Consider the following 12,720-nt stretch of genomic DNA (forward strand, 5'->3'; position numbering starts at 1 on the left):
CAATTACATCTTTCTTTTACAGAAAGCTACATCTGTCTGGGAGAAAAACCCATACCCTGGAAGGCCTCCCTCTTAGGTACAGTTCTCACTCAGGTAGTAAATCTGTGTCTGCACTATACCATTTCAAACTTCATCTGTCTTCATACAAAAATTACCTGCACATAGAAAAGTAGCTTTGCAGCTAGGCTAGAACCCTTTCCCCTGACATCTAATTTTCTGTGTGCAGGGATCTTGGTTATTTTGTATGAAGGAATGTTCAGTCATATAAACCCCGCTGTTTTAAGTGGTGCAGCCCAGACACACCACTGGAAGCAGTGTTCTGTGCAGCACAGGTGACAATGGCTTCTGGAGTGGTAGGTCAGAGTTGTGACTGCCTCGCTACTTCCCAATTTGACTACATGGTTTTGAGATAGGGAATAAAGACCAAAAACAAATTGCCGCTGACTCAATTTTGGGTGGGAAGGTTTGTTTGGGGCCTCTCGGGGAGTGGGACCCAGCATGTGCATGCATTCTTCCATACCTCTCCCAGCAACTAGGACTTGTACACTGAGAGCTGTTGTTTTAAAATAAACAGTGAAATGCTTTCAAAACACACTGAGGATGCACTTCTCCACCCAAGTAAGCTATGGGAAGGAGGGTGGGGGGAGGCGTGTAGGGATGGAAAGTGCTCTTTCATACGGAGTCAAATGATTCTTTGAACACAACATTGGCTTCCTCCTGTGAACAAGAGGGGAAAGAATGCAGGACATAACAAGGCAAAGCACCAGCTTATGTACCAAAACGATGAACTGGCTGGATCCTGGGACTGTGTAAATCAGCCTCCCGGTGCCCTCCAGATGTTGGGCTATCAATCCCATCATCCCCAGCCAGCATGGCCACTGCAAATGGACCTCTCTAGGGAGGGTATTCCATAGCTGGAGGCCACCACTGAGAAAGCCTTCTCTTTTGTGGTTAAATACTGTATTTCCAGTAAAGGAGGCATCTGAAGGAGGGTTATAGTGAAAGATCTCCTGGCGTGGGCCTGTTGATACAGGATTTGGGTCCTAAGTCGTTTAGGGCTCCAAAACTAAGTGCCAGCACCTTAAACTGGGCCTGGAAGCAAATAGGCAGTCACTGGGCTTCTTTCAGAATTGGTGTTATATGCATAACCTTGGCCATACCAGCCAACGCCCTGGTGGCTGCGTTCTGTTTCAGCTGGAGCTTCCTAGTTGTCTTCAAGGGCAGCCCCACATACAGTTCATTGCAGTAATCTAACCTGGAGATGACCAGATCACTGTGGCCAGGTTATCCCTGTCCAGAAAGGGCGACAGCTGGCAAACTAGCCAAAGTTGGCCAAAGGCACTATAAGGTGCTAATGCTCTGAAGTTCAGCCCTAATTGCCCCAGTAGCCGATGCTAATGCTATTGTTTTTACTTTAATAATATATTATCTTTTCTACAACAAAACTGGACATATTCCCAAGTAAATGTGTTTCGCATTAGGGCAGCAGAAGCAAACTCCATTGTATTCCTGCAGTCATGATGGTGCTGTGATTTAAGTGAGTTTAAAATGCAAAACTGCACCTGCTCAGAATATTTATTTTAAAAATCAGGGGTGGCAGTTTTCCTTCCGCTAACATAGTGGTTGGACTCAGTGGTCTGGATGGACTTGATGGTCTTATAGGCCCCTTCCAACCCTACCATTCTATGATATCCAGCAGGCAGAGGCAGTTATAAGGCATGAAATGGCAGTGGGGCAGGGGAAGAAGAGAAATCTTAGCTGCGTATGTCACAACTGAAGAAATACACAATGGCTGGGTTAACACAACACGCTAATCCACACTCATTAGTTGAGTGTGGGTTGCACTTGAACTGTGGGTTGTCGTTGAACCGTGGGTTATCGTGTTGCCTGAACGCAGCGCGTCTTCCACAGGGTAGCTTGTTAACCATGCAGTGTGGCTTGTTAACCACCCTGAACAACCCATGGGTTCTCAGCGTGGCTTGTTTAGAGAAAAATAAGCCACACTGCATGGTCAACAAACCACCCAGTGGAAAGTGTGCTGTGTTCAGACAACACGATAACCCACAGTTCAACAACAACACGCACTCAACCACTGAGTGTGGGTTAGCGTGTTGTGTGAACTCAGCCATGGTCATCTAAAGAGCCTCCCATAAGACCATTAAGTCCAGGGTCTAAAATTATCTAGGTGCGCCCACTGACCTCAGCCTTGAGGTCCCGCCCTCACAGCTTATGGAAATGAGTCAAATTTAAAGCGCTTTTGAATGAGCCCCATGGAATCATAGAGTTTGAAGGGACTAGAAGATTATCAGTTCCAATCCCCTCTTCAGACTCTGGTGCTCCACAACTGGTTAAGCCATACAATCCATTTTGTTTTTGAGTCCTCATGTCTCAGCATTTGGGAGGGGTGAGCCAGTTCCAAGAGATGAAACTTCCATCTAATTCCTGCGTAGCTCTTAGAAGTAGGCAATTTCAGCTGCTAAAATAATCATGAATGCAGATCTGAGTTTGTTAATTATTTACACAACATTAATGAGATTTTAGCAAAAAACAAAACCCTATTGTCATAGTTCTCCTCTCAGTCAACCCAGGACATCTCTAGCTAATGGTCCTCAGAAATAAATAACTATAAAGAAGACTAATGAAACCTCCTTGCCTTACATTTGTCCTTCAACTATGATTCTTATTTATTTGCATTGGGAGCTGATTTGAAAAGCTTGGTGGGGAGTATGCCTGGGGGACCTCCTCTCACCCATGCCCTGTTTGTCATCTCCCTTAACAAAGCCCCCCTTTTAAAGCCACCTTCAGCCAAGCTCAGTATGGAGCCTTTACTTCCGGAACTCATGGCAGTTCTAGGGGATGACTTTTTATATGGTTCCAGGCATGGGGGAAAAGACTCAAACTCACATGCCACTGTCCCAGTCATGCCCCCTCCTCCCGGGGTAGTTATTTTCTTCTTCTTTTTAAAGTGCATCTTAATTGCTTTCATGCAATTAACCTCATGTTTAGTTTGGCCTTAGCTCAGATAGCAGATTTCAGAGAGAAGCACCATTTTCCAGACTCCAGTCATTAGCTCTGCCTATAGTCTTGGTTAGCAGCTAGTTTTACAGGAGGACTATTTTAAAGGTGGTGGCTGACCATGGGCCATATTCTCACTCCCCAACTTGGACGTCAGCTGTCAGTATAGGCTCTTTAACAGGTTATAGGAATCACCCGAAAAGGAAGTGAGGGTTCATTGGAGAAGAAGACATCCATCTGAAATTGATTTGATTTGTACCCTGCTTTTCTACCAAGAAAAATGGCACTCAAGGCGGTTTACAATCATGAATTAAAGTTGATCAAAACAGTAATAGAACAAATGCATTAAGGGCACAATGCTATGCATGTTTAGACAAAGAAAAGGCCTACAACTTCCAGCAAGGCTGCCTGGGGAATGCTGGGAGTTGTAGGCCTTTTCTCTGTCTAAACATGCATAGGGTTATGCCCTAAAACAGTTAAAAATAAAACAACCACAGAGTAAAAACAGCATCTGACCCAACATACCTGTTTAGATGCCAAAGGCCTGCTTGAATAAAAAGGTCTTGTCCTGTCTGCGGAAGGACAGCAGAGCAGGAGCGAACCTAGCCTCCCTCAGCAGGGAGTTCCACAGTCTGGGAGCAGCTGCCGAGAAGACCCTCTTTTGTGTCTCTACCAAACAAGCCTCTGAAGGTGGCAGTCGCGAAAGAAGGGCCTCTCCCAGATATTTCCAATCCCCTCTGCAAAAGATTCAATCCACCCCCCCCCCAAGACCGGGGAAAAAAGGATCTGAACAAAATGAATTCATTTCTCTGATCCTGTCTTCAGCCAAACCAGACATGACAATGGCAGTTCTACATGTTTAGAAAGGAGGTATGGGGGTTCATTTTAATAGCAGGAGTGTGTGGGTGAGGAATGCAGAGCCCCCACCCCTGCCTGTGGCTTATCATCCTACAGCCTTTCTCCCCGCCCTTTGCTCCCACAGGAGGGTAAGCTGTAGATGGGAAGCTGTTTCTGTATTCCTTACCCATCCACCCCCTTTCCTATTAAAAATAGACCCTTCTGCACCCACTGATTTTGAGACTGGAGCAGACCTGCCACCATCCCATATTAGGGTGCAATCCTATGGATGTTTAGATAGGAAAAAAAGCCCTACATCTCTCAGCAATCCCCAGCCACCCAGTGCTGGGAGTTGTAGGACTTTTTTCTGTCTAAACATGCACAGGTTTGCGCCCTTAGTGTTTGACTATAAAAACTGCTGACCAGTCGAAATTTAACTCACTGCCAACCTCACTGTGCAGCTTGCCATTTATCATAGAAACATCCCAGTAAACAAGTCATTCAGTGAATTGTTAGGGAAAGTTTAATTGTATGGGCAACTGGGGGATTTGAACAGATCTGTTGGCTATTATCATGAGCATGAAAGGCTTCTTCCACCTAGTGGTGAAATTTGGCATTTTTAACACTGTAGGTTTGGGCACATCTACACAAGTTTTATATCTGATTTATCCCAGTTTAACCATCATGAACCCCAGCCCAAGTATCTCGATAGTTGTACCGTGGTGGGGCTGCTGAAGATTTTCTCTGAGAGATTACCAGCCTCTCCCCCCACCCCCTTACAGTTCTACCGTTCCCAGGAGAGAAGGAATCACTATTAAATCTGTTTTATGTTTGCAGGGTAGATGTGCCATAAGGGACTGAGCAAGTAGGATTTACCATTCATTTCAGTGGCGTGAGCAGTGGTTCCCAAATACATCGATATGCAGCATGATTCTCACACGTGGTGGTATACACCAGCCTTTCCCAATCTGGTGCCCTCCAGATATTTTAGACTACAGCTCCCAGCATTCATGACCTCTTGCCATGCCAGCTAGGGGTGATGGGAAGTGAAGCCCAAAACATCTGGAGGGCATCACATTGCAGAAAGCTGCTTTACACTTTTGCCCCTTGCATTTATGTATGGGGAAGCAGCTATTGCTCTAGCCAGATGCTCAACCCAGAAAACATCACACTTGCCTAATAGGGTGGCCATACATCTTAGCTCACAGAGGACAGTCCTCTATTCTAAGCATCCTCTCTATGAATGGCTGTCCAGTCCAAACCTGACTATAAGATAAAGGCCAGTATCCAAGGCAGCACTTACACCCTTGCCGATTCTCCTGCGCCCTGCCGATTTCGTTGCACGAGCGGCCCGCAACACTTGCAGAACCACGATTTAGCACTTCTGGAGACAACCTGAACAAGCAGTAATGCTCATTTCTGGAAGGAGGCAGGTCAACAGAGCTCACATAAGGGAGCTCTGCTGACCTGCCTCCTTCCAGAAATCAGCATTTTGCCTTGTTTTGGGGCTTCCTCTAGGAAGTGCTAAATCTCCCTTGTGTAAGCGGAATTGGCGGGATCCACCGCTAGTGGGACAGAATTGGTGGGGCAGAAGAGAAGCAGTGGGGGCAAAAGCACCCCATTGGATACTGCCCAAATAGCCCTCAGAAGGGAGAGCAGAAGCCTTGAAGTTGCCCATCAACAGTTAGCACTGAAATAGCAGACGGTGGCCAGGCACACAGGTCAAACTGGTCACAGTATTCCCCACTCTGGTACTGTATCGTATTTCTCTTTTGAGTTATAGTAATCATGTCTAAGCTTGCATCTATACATATAGATTAGCATGTGCAAATTGTATGAATATCTGTCCTTTTTTGTGGTGATGTGTAAGTAGCCACCCTATTGCCTACGATCAGTGCCAGGCCAGCTCACAAATACATGTGCATCGCTTGATTGCCCATCATTTGATGATTTAATTGAAGAAAGCACTGTGTTCTGAGGAGATAAAATCCTGTCATGTCTGATCTGTGGTGGCTCGTTCACACATGCCATAACTGTGATGAAATGCATGAATGAACAAAGCTTTGGGGCTTTTCTACATGTGGCATTTATCGTGCACTCATTATTCTCTACTTGGAGTTGTTTATGGGTTCTTTAGACAACATTGTGACCCTCCAGTTTCACTTCAGCATCTAACTTTTTGGCAAGATTTTTGAGCTTTTTTATACAAGGCTGTTAATCGGCTGTTAATTCACTGTATCTACTTTTGGTTTCGTTACAGAATTGATAACCAACCACTATGCAGAACATTTCCTTTTCTGCTTTTCCACTACATAACCTCTAGGTTGTAGTGTGGTACAGTGGATTAGTGCAAATGCATAAGTGAAAAAGCAGTTTTTTTTGCTTTCACAATTAAATTCTGCATTTTCTCTGCTCTCAAAAAACTCACAGAAAGTGCTTGTTAGATACAGAACGAAACTGGAGGCTCATGATGTTGTCTAAAGAACTCATAAACAACCAGAAGTAGGAAATGACAAGCATATGATAAAAGCTTTGTGTAGAAAAGTCCTTTTAGAGCAGGGAAAATATAGCATTTAATTGTGAAAGCCCCCCCCCCCCCGCTTTTTCACTTGTGTATTTGTGCCATTCCAGTATACCACAGTACCATTTAGAGGTTACGTAGTGGAAAAGCAGAACAGGAAACACTCCTCCTGTAGCACTCGGATCTCAATTCTGCAATGAATCTCAAAGTAGATACATCTGATTAACAGCCTCGTATAGAAATGGTCTAAAGCTCTTTGAGCCCGAAAGACACCTCCATAAACAGCATTGTCCTCGTTTGTTTAGGAAGCCACGAGCTAGAACAGATGCAGCTCATTTTGGAGACCATCCCTGTTTTGCGTGAAGAGGACAAAGAGGAACTGCTGAAAGTGATGCCAACATTTGTCAACAGCACCTGGGAGGTGAAGAAGCCATTGCGGAAACTTCTTCCTGAAGTGAACAGCAAAGGTACAGTTAGTTCAGCATCTAGTGGGATCCTTTGTTGGAAAATATGAGGTTGCATAAGCATCACACTCAGTGGAGATCAGGTTGTATCCTTTCTGTACATCAGCAATACATCTTGTTGCCAGTCAACAACCAGGTAATTTGAGTTTCTATAAAGAATATATTCTGGGCCCAGTGATTGCTCTACCTCAGCCTTGCCCAGCCTAACTTTTTTGGACTGCAGCTCCCAGCATTCCTGGCCACTGGCCATGCTGGCTGTGGCTGATGGGAGTTGAAGTCCAAAACATCTGGAGGGCACCACATTAGGGAAGGCTGGTATAGGTGAATCTCATTCTGTAGCACTGCTAAAGATAAGCGAGTGTGAACCTGGTCACACCTATGGAAGGGAGACTACTGGGAACTCTATGTAATATATGATAAATGGATGGTGGTGTAGTGGTTACAGTGTCAGACTGAAACTGGGGAGACCGGTGTTGAAATCCCCATTCAGCCATGATGCTCACAGGGTGATCTTGGGCCAGTCATAATCTCTTAGCCTAACCTACCTCAGTGGGTTGCTCTGAGGATAAAAAGAACTGTGCATGCTGTTTTGAGGATTTTTTTGAAGGAAAGGTGGGATAAAAATCAATACAAGAAATATATATTTTTAGGTAACCACTGACTCACGCTTTGGTGGGCCTGGGCAAATGTGCAAAAATGGACAAGAAACCACTCTCTAATACTTTCACAACCAAAACCAGAATATATTTCTTTTGCCTAATTATTTTGCTTAAAAATTATTTTGCTTAAAAACAATGTTATGTCTGCATGTTGTACCTGTCAGAAAGCAAAGATCTGTTTTTGGCATTATATCTGTGTATGCCTTAACAATAAAAACATAGTTGATGTCAATAGCAAATACTGGAAGTATTTCATTTTCTCCCTCACCCTCCTCAAATTTCCCTTTCTTTCCCTGTGGGGAGAGGGAAAACCCTAAATTTTTGTTTGCTCCTTTAAAACGTTTGGAAATATTAAATCACTAATTGTGATTTAAGTTAATTGTGCTAGTCTGGTTGTAGCTGGGGAAGATGGAAGGATATGGCTGGAATCCTATGCCCGCTTACCTGGGAGTAAGCCCCATTGAATATAGTGCCATTTACTTCTGAGTAAACATGTCTAGGATTGCACTAGAATTAGCATGTAATCCTAAACACACTTATTAGGGCAGGAGTTGGCAACCTGTTTTGGGGGGAGGGGGCAATTTGCCTCTCACTGGGCCCTATGAGGGCTGGTTGACATTAGTGGGTATGCCCATAGCCACTGACATCATCACCCCCTGCCATTCCTCCCTGTGCTTGACGAGTTCCCTGCCACCCACATCCCTACTGTTATCTCCAATATGAGACTGGAGATAATAGCAGAGATTCCTCCAGGGGGTGTGGCTTGGAGACCAAGCCTCACCCCTTGGAAGAATCCAAGGTTTTGTGGGCTGGATGGCGAACCCCTGCTGGCTGGATTCGGTCTGCCAGCCAGAGGTTCCCTTCCAATGTATTAGGAAGTGAGCCCCATTGAATACAGTAGGGCTTATTTCAGGGTAGAAATGCATAGGGTTGAGCTCCCAGTCATGTTTTCTAGACCTGGCTCTATTTACCTGTCTCTGCTTTGACTCCTGTCCTAAAATTCATAGGACTCACCATTCTTCCAAAGCGTGCACGTCATTCCCATTAAGTATAATTAGAGTTCTACTTTTGAATCAAGTACAATTACAGCCTATAATTAAATAGAAAGAGAGCTTAAAGGTTAGGTCTCTATCTGATTTCAGGGGTGACCGTTCTTATCATGTATAGTCTTGCGAGACTCTTCCTTTAGGAACAAGAACTGCTTGTGCATACATACAGCTGGCCTGATTATTTATTCTCTGCGTCTCATAGCTATCGATTTTCTGGAGAAGATACTAACATTCAATCCCATGGACCGTTTGACTGCAGAGGTGGGGCTGCAGCATCCTTATATGAGTCCATATTATTGTCCCGAAGATGAGCCCATTTCTCAACACCCTTTCCGAATTGAAGATGAGATTGATGATATTTTGCTGATGGAAGCCAACCAAAGCCAGATGTCCAATTGGGAGAGGTACATTGTTTCAATAGATTGTCTATAAACCACAATTCTGTAGGAACATAGAATGTGGGAGCAGAATTCCACTCCCTGAGAATTTAAGCGTTGAGTTTAAAAAAATGTTTCTAGTCCTTATTGATGCTACAATTTGCTTAAAAGTTTATGGCAAAGCCTGGTGAACCCTTAGAAGCCAAAGGAGTTGCTGTATAAGATTTCCAGTGGTTGAGAATTAGGCTTGTCCCTTTTATGACTAGCAAAAACAAACAGTAAACAATGTAGACTAGATTATGCAAAATAAGATAAATTATGCAAAAACACCCTATTTAAGAACATAAGAAGAGCCCTGCTGGATCAGACCAAGGGTCCATCTAGTCCAGCATTCTGTTTACACAGTGGCCAACCAGCTGCCTGTGGGAAACCCACAAGTAGGACACAACAGTACCCTCCCATCCATGTTCCCCAGCAACAGGCGTACATAGGCTCACTGCCTCTGGTACTGTAGGTAGCACATAGCCATCAGGACTAGTAGCCATTGGTAGCCTTCTCCAGGAATTTGTCTAACACCCTTTTAAAGCCATCCAAACGGGGGGCCATCACTACATCCTGTGGTAGCAAATTCCATAGTTTAACTATGCACTGTGTGAAAGGAGTCCTTCCTTTTATCTGTCCTGAATCTCCCACCAATCAGCTTCATGGGATGACCCCAGGTTCTAGTATTTTGAGAGAGGGAGAAAATATCTCCCTATTCACATTCTCCACACCATGCATAATTTGCATAATGTAGAGTGGTCACAACATTTAGTGTTATACTTGGGTTTGTTTCATACAGAATTTTAATTATTTTTTGTTCAGCACAGAGTAGAAACAACCCTGAGTGTCTGAATTTTTACAAGATGAGGCACCACTTCATACTCTTCAGCCAAAGTTTCTGTTGCCATCTAGGTTGAGAGTGCCGAATTCATCAGCCTCAGAAAGTTGCTAGGCCTTAAGGCTGCAAATGCCTAGTGAAAGATCTGAAGCCAGAGCATGAGCAGAACAGGAGTTCCAGTAGTTAGAACCTGAGGGTTGGTTGCTTTGCATAGTTCTTTGGCACTCTTCAAGACCATGTATGCAGATGTGCTTAATTTAGATGACTTATGCAGATCACAGAATTCAGCTTCTCTTGATTTTTTTTTCTCTTGATGTGGAGCTATGCCAAGATCTAGATATGCCCCAATTCCCCAGAGCAAGTAAAGGGAATATGCATGCAGTCTAGTTATATGTACGTAGGCAGTAGGGGATGGGGACGAAACAGAATAAGAAGAATTATTATTGTCATCTTCTGTCATCAGAAGTTAGGGAGCTGCTGTCCTCTCCAAACCACCTTTGGAGAGGAAGGATAGGATAAAAAACAGAAGGAGTGAATAGTTATTATTGAATATATGTCATTAATGTGCATGCTGCCTAACAGAGTAACAAAAAAGGCAATTCCCTGCCCCAAGGGGTTTGCAATCTAAAATTCAACATGGGGAGTGCAGAGCCAAAAGAGGGTGGCAAGGAAGGTGGAGAGAAAGGCACGCAAGGAAAAACATGCATTCAGTCCATTTATAGGTCCAGTTACATGCATAGCTTCACCAGGAGATCCTGATCTTGTTATTAAGACTGATTTAAGAGATTCTTAATGTTTGATATACTTTTTATGTAAGTGACCTGAAAATTTCTGGAAAACATAAGGCAAAATTTAAACAATAAATTTGAAATAAAGAATTAAAAGACAAGGGCCCACAGCTGATAATGGAAAGATGTAACTGGCACATGAAATCTTTAACTGTGTGTCTAACATCATAGTCATTTTGAACAAAACAGGTACCAAGTGAGCTTATCCTCGGATCTGGAATGGCGACATGAGAAGTGCCACGATTTGGACGAGGTGCAACGCGATCCCCGTGCAGGATCGGAATCCATTGCTGAGGAAGCTCAAGTGGATCCACGCAAATACTCCCAGAGCAGCTCGGAGAGATTCCTGGAACAGTCACATTCTTCGATGGACCGAGCATTCGAAGGGGATTATGGGCGCTCGTGCGATTACAAAGTGGGCTCGCCTTCCTACTTAGACAAGCTGCTGTGGAGAGACAACAAACTCCACCATTATTCGGAGCCCAAGCTCATCTTGGACTTGTCCCACTGGAAAAGAGCATCCATTGCACCCACAGCAGAATTAGCTTTGGAAGAGGAACCGTCGAACCTTTTCCTAGAAATAGCACAGTGGGTGACAAGTACCCAGACAGGCCTTGAATGCCCCAACCCCCTTCCGGAGATTCAAGAGCGGAGTTTGCCGTCTTCTCCTCACCATCTCCACAAAGAATCCAAGGAGGTCGACAGCAAAGGCGACCCTCAGTTTGACTTGGACGTCTTCATTTCCAGGGCGTTAAAGCTTTGCACAAAGCCCGAGGATCTGCCGGACAACAAGCTCAAAGACATCAATGGCGCATGTCTTGCAGAACACCCAAATGAGATTGTACAGACAGAGGTGTATCATAAAGAGAGGTGGTAAAAAAAGAAAAAAAGAAAAAAAGAAAAATGAACCAGGCTTCTGGTATTCGTGGTAATCTCCTTAAAAATTCTTCTGATTTTATACACTAATTACCCAATGCTGAATAGCAACCAAGGTTGGATCACACAGGAAACACGTCAGCTCTTTATCTGATGCTAGTGAAATGCCTTCATGTTAAGGACAAGCACAAACCAAGATCCCCTTTTGATGCCTTGGAAGTAATCTTAAAAGGAATCCAGAGGTGTGAATGAAATGTTGGGGGTTCTTATGCTGCCTTAACAGTCTTGCCTTTTACCTTCAGCGGTATGTTTTGGACAGCAGTCTCCAGTACAGAAGAGTCCTAGATTCAAAGGATGCTCAACTGAGAGAGGATTCAAATCCGCTTTGTTTTGCAAGTCATGAGGTTGGAGGAATCCTCCTTTAGATAATGGGGCACCCCTGTTTTTAGTGACATCGTGATTCACATTAGTATGGCACTTTTCCCAAGAGCCCAAAGCATTTTGCATATAGTTTCTTCATCATTCTTACCACCACTATGTTGGTAAGGCAGGGCGGTATTACTTTCCCTGCATGGCATTGCAGACTGGGGATGGGACTTCAAGACTGTGATTTCACCTGGCTGTTAGTTGATGGCAGAGGCAAGAGTTAAAATGTACTTATTTGATTTGTACCCAGCCTTTCCACCAAACAAAATGATGCTAACAGTCATAAAAACCAAGATTAAAACAAACTTAGTTAAATATATCATTAAAAAGGGACTAGAATAAAAACACAATTAAAAACACAACAGTAAAAGAAATGAAAACAGCGCCCAACCCAATAGAACCTGCTTCAGCAACAGCTTACATGCCAGCTTGAATAAAAATGTCTTTGCTTGGTGGCGGAAGGACAGCAGAGAGGGAGCCAACCTAGCCTCCCTCCGCAGGGAGTTCCACAGCCAGGGAGCAGCCAGGGAGAAGGACCTCTCTTGCGCCTGATGGGATTATTCGGTATTGCTGCCTCCTGTTAAAAAGGCAGATAGCAGAGAAAAACAAAAGGTATAACAGAATGAGCGCTTATCAGTCCCGCACGTGCGCACAATAAAAGAGAGATCACACTTTTCTTCAGTGTGAGAGAAGGTAAAATATTCACTCACAACTCACAAATATTCTTGCATATACATGCAGGTACAGCGTAGGGTTTCAAAAGAAACCCTTTTCTTTGTTTGTTCAGTCCATTTCTTTGTGTTCTATAACACTGGCAGGAGAGAGGGC

The 12,720-nt window shown here is 44.1% G+C and overlaps 1 protein-coding gene across 2 annotated transcripts in view; it reads left to right on the forward strand.

Annotated features, from left to right (window-relative positions):
• MAPK4 (mitogen-activated protein kinase 4) overlaps window positions 1-12,210 on the forward strand; it is a 104,199-nt gene extending 91,989 nt beyond the window's left edge. For both annotated transcript variants that reach the window (XM_084832022.1, XM_084832021.1), the window contains 3 exons: window positions 6,679-6,840; window positions 8,748-8,949; window positions 10,780-12,210. In XM_084832022.1, coding sequence (XP_084688148.1) covers window positions 6,679-6,840; window positions 8,748-8,949; window positions 10,780-11,467 — 1,052 coding nt within the window. In that variant the 3' untranslated portion in view covers window positions 11,468-12,210. The remainder of the gene's footprint in view (window positions 1-6,678; window positions 6,841-8,747; window positions 8,950-10,779) is intronic.
• Window positions 12,211-12,720: the final 510 nt, after the last annotated feature.

Source organism: Heloderma suspectum, chromosome 2 (genome assembly GCF_057233095.1).
Source record: "Heloderma suspectum isolate Gila_16-S chromosome 2, 16-S_ref, whole genome shotgun sequence".
NCBI classification, from domain to species: domain Eukaryota; kingdom Metazoa; phylum Chordata; class Lepidosauria; order Squamata; family Helodermatidae; genus Heloderma; species Heloderma suspectum.